Source organism: Alnus glutinosa, chromosome 7 (genome assembly GCF_958979055.1).
Source record: "Alnus glutinosa chromosome 7, dhAlnGlut1.1, whole genome shotgun sequence".
Taxonomy (NCBI): Eukaryota; Viridiplantae; Streptophyta; class Magnoliopsida; order Fagales; family Betulaceae; genus Alnus; species Alnus glutinosa.
In genome coordinates, this window is record NC_084892.1 from 17,570,548 (window position 1) to 17,574,758 (window position 4,211).

The 4,211-nt window shown below is 41.0% G+C and overlaps 1 protein-coding gene across 1 annotated transcript; it reads right to left on the minus strand.

Annotated features, from left to right (window-relative positions):
* Nucleotides 1–2,157: 2,157 nt before the first annotated feature.
* On the minus strand, nucleotides 2,158–2,622 carry LOC133873283 (uncharacterized). The gene has a single exon (XM_062311005.1). The coding sequence runs from the start codon at nucleotides 2,620–2,622 to the stop codon at nucleotides 2,158–2,160; it is 465 nt and encodes a 154-aa protein (XP_062166989.1).
* Between the last annotated feature and the right edge of the window lie 1,589 nt (nucleotides 2,623–4,211).

Below are 4,211 nucleotides of genomic sequence, written 5' to 3' on the forward strand. Positions count from 1 at the left end.
CGACCACTACATCGGGAATATGTGAGTGTTACTATCTTGTATCTAACTTTGTCTTCTGAATAGTGGATATTCTTGGTTTGGCTTCTCCGGAGTGGTTTTTCTCTTAATTGAGTTTCCACTTCGTCAACAAAAATCTCTGTCATTTAATTTCAGCATTATTATTTTTGTTGACACTTTGTGCACACACTTGCTATTTATTTTAGAAGTCAATTTTTAATTGGTATCAGAGTAGGTACACTCTGTTTAGGATTTATTTCCTGAGTGTGATCCTCATCTCTTGTGACTTCTTTTTTGATTACACCTTTCATCATGGATTTCTCTCAGTTATCTGAAGAAAATCATGATATTGAGCTCTCTAAAGTTTTTGCTAAAATAGATAAAATTGTTTCTCCAAAAGAGCTCAAAAAGGTGAAGCAAGAAAAAGAGTCTTTGATTGTTCAGTTATCTGAATCACATGCTTTGATTGACTCTTTGAGATCTGAGAATACGATGCTATTTAACATTATTGATACACTTGAAAAAAGAATTTGAGGATCTCTTGAAAAAATTCTCAAGTGATAATTTGAAAAGCATGCTTTGTATTCATTCAGATATTTTTAACAAGCCTGCTTCAATTGTTGATGATATGAGTACTTCTACTTCACATGCTTCTGATTCTGAAATAGATATTAAGCCTGTGATAGTAGATACAGCTTGTTTAGAAAATTCTTGCTTAACTAATCATGTGATGCCAAAATCCAAAGATACAGGTACACAAGCTCATGGTAAGTTTGTCCCTACTTGTCATAATTGTGGGAAGATTGGTCATATTAGGCCAAATTGTTATTTGTCGAAATCCCACGGGCCTTGGATTAAGCAGGATGCTCTGAGGAAAAGTGAAGTTGAAGATTCTTCCTCAGCAAAATATGTCCCTCTGCATAGGAGACATATAAAAGATAAAGGCAATGTTATTTGTAAGAATGCTAACCATAATTTTGCAGAGAATGTCAAGAAGCATTCAAACAAAAGAATCTTGAACCTGTAATCACTGCGGCATCACCGATCACATCCGATCCAAATGTCCACAGCTTCAGAAGTTGAAGGTTCAAAGGAAGCTGCCAACAAGAGCTACATCAGGCACTCTACCTCCTATGGCACTTCAGGCTTCACGGCATCAGCAGCAGTTTGTTCCTGCCTATCAGAGTGGCAAATCAAAGAAGAACAAACCAAGGCACTACAAGAGAAAGCCGCAGAAGCCCACTAGCAACCATGGCTATGAAGGGTTACTGAGGCTAATGCAAGATATGCTAAGGAGTATGGCCAATATGGACATGACCCGCAAACCATCTCCACAGGTTAAGCAGGTATGGGTCAAGAAGGATGAGACCATTCACCCTATAAGGGGGACTGAACGTACCTAGTAGGAGAAGGTGTTCATGCCTAGGATTCGGTTCCTAATCCTAAGGCATCAGGTTTGATTGCTTGCACTTTTACTTGTTATATTTGTGTGCTTACTATGCAATCTAGGAACCAGTTTGTTGTGCCCCCTATTCTCTTAAGAGAGCATTGCAAGTACTTGTTGGGGAAGACAGAAAAAGCAGGTCGAGCGACTGTTTTTTTGTATTGGCATCATCAGGTTTGATCTCGCCTTGCATATGATGTCATTTTCATATTGCATTTTTTTTATTTAAAAAAAAAAAAAAATTGTGGAGAATTTGCAGGATATTTTTTCTCTTGGCATATCAGATAATTGCATGTATTTTCTCCTGATATCTCAATTCTTTGAGTATTAATTTACTTTGCTTAGATATAATTGAGAGTTCCTGACTATAATTTGCCAAGTGTTTTCCTGTATATGCAAAAATTGGATAGCTTCTTTTCTCATGCGATGAAAAATGTGCACTATCCACGACTCCCTTAAAGGTACATCTTTCCTTCTCTGACTTTTTGTTTCTAGAAATTCTGGATAAGAGAAGAGGTTTTTGATAAGATGGTCAAATTGACGTGCTTTTTTTTTTTTTTTTTTTTTTTAGAAAAGACGAGATCACATGTTCAATAGTGATCCCGGCCTAAATTTATTAGAAAAAAGCCTCACTTTTGGCCGAGGAATACCATGATAACATCCAAAATTCACAGGATTTACAAAGAACCACCATCCCATGAAAGACAGACCACAACTTACTTCATTCTTAAACAAGGTAAACCACAGTTATCTACCCGTAATATCCCTTTAAGTTCCTTAGGAATATTATTCGAATTATATTCATACGTAATCCCCGCACTACTATGTTTACTGAGCCAGTCCGCAGCTTGGTTACCCTCTCTAAAAACACGGTTAAACCGAGTATTCAGGCCACTGATGAGAAGGAAAATTTCCTCCCAAAAATCCTCCAAGTACCAAACCCGACAACTACCTTTCTCGAACCAAGTCACAATCAGGGATGAGTCAAGTTCAACAACAATATTACGTAAACCCATCGCCTTGTATTTTCGCAAACCAATTAGAACCCCCAATAATTCAGCTTTATTATTAGAACCAATACCACAATACTCCGAAAATGCAACGATCAGATTACCTTTATGGTCTCTAATCAGCCCCTCCGCACCTGATTCCCCCGGATTCACCAAACTACTACCATCCATATTTAATTTGAACCAACCCAGCTCTGGCAATGAACCTTACAGAAAAGACAACAAGAGAGTCAGAGATTGCTAGGTTTTGCGATCTGTTCTTGCGCTAGGGTTCTCAAGGGCACGATGGCGGCCGCCGGGGGCTCTAAGGGCCATCCGACGGTGGCGAGGAGGACTCGGTCTTTTGCGGAGTTGGTGTCGATACCGCCTGAGCCCATCCCTGAGGTTGTGGTTCCATTTCGATCTCCCCAGGTTGTGGATGGGGAGGTTTGCGTACAATTTTCCAGGGACTAAATTGAGAGATCGGGGGCCCCGTTTCGGTTTGTTATGGTGATGAAGTTTCTGAAGCAAAGGCCCTCACTCGATCGGATCCATGCGTTCATTAATGGGCGTTGGGGCTTAGTCTCTCAGCCGGTAGTCTTAGCGATGCGGAAGCCCAGAAACGTGTTCGTTCGATTTTCTTTGGAGGCAGATTTTATCAAGGCTATGTCCCGTGAAAGCAGCGAGATTGATGGGGTCAATTACCGCAATTTTCAGTGGACAGTGGACTTCTCAGAAGAGGTGGAACCTGTGATGGCACCGGTTTGGATTAACTTACTGGGGCTTGCTCCGAACTTCTATCAAGAGTCATACCTGCGAAATATTACTGCTCCGGTGGGAATTCTCCTTCAGAGAGACAATGCAACAAAATGTGCGACACGCACGAATGGGGCTAGGGTATGTGTTCTAATGGATATCTCCCAACCACCAGTGCAACATGTGTGGATTGAGATGCCTTGCCAGCTTTCCTGTGTGCGTCAGGAAATTATTTATGAAACCCTTCCGACCTTTTGCACCAAATGTAGTATACAAGGGTATAATATTGGCACTTGTAAGCTGTTGGTGAAGGACATAGGGAAAAAGAAGGAATCGGGTCTTGTATGGAAGCCGCAAAAACTCATAGCACCAGAGAAGATTGTTGTCTTGGGGGGAAATCGGTCCTCTGTTTCGGGAGAACCTGTGGGAGATGATTTGGCTGTCAAGAAAAATACTCTTGAGGCTAAAAATTCTGGGGTGAATCAGGAAGTTTCTGTCATGGAGAGTGAAAAAATTGGAACGTATTGCGGGGATGAAGGGCTGTCCAAGTATCAATTGGTGTCAATGGAAATAAATGTTAAAGGTTCAACTGAGATGAGGGGTGCTGAATTGATCATAGCGGGAGCTGCTCTGGAGGTTAATACTAACATGGATTGTACAATGAAATCTGTGGAGATTGGTAGGGAATCTGGCATTTCTGGAGGGGCTGGCCTGCTGAATGGTGAAAAGGAGTGCGATCCTATATCTATAAATGGCTCTCTAGATGGTGTTATATTGGAGAATCTAGATTATAATGTTGAGGAGTTGGCCAAGGAAAATCTTGGGGGGAGGAGAGTTGGAAAAATAGCCAAACCTGTGATGAGGAGTTCAGGGTTTGTTTCGGATTCAGAGGGAGTAGGTGTGATATCGCATTTTGCAAAAGAAAAAGATGGTGTCTCGGATACAGAAATTTTGAAACCAAAGATGAGATCTAGTATGAAGCTGCACAGTTCCTCACAGGCTCCTAGCAGGCCTGATCAGATTCA

Bases quoted from the DNA above. Each gene is read 5' to 3' on its own strand.
- LOC133873283 (XM_062311005.1), bottom strand. From the start codon at position 2,622: ATGGATGGTAGTAGTTTGGTGAATCCGGGGGAATCAGGTGCGGAGGGG.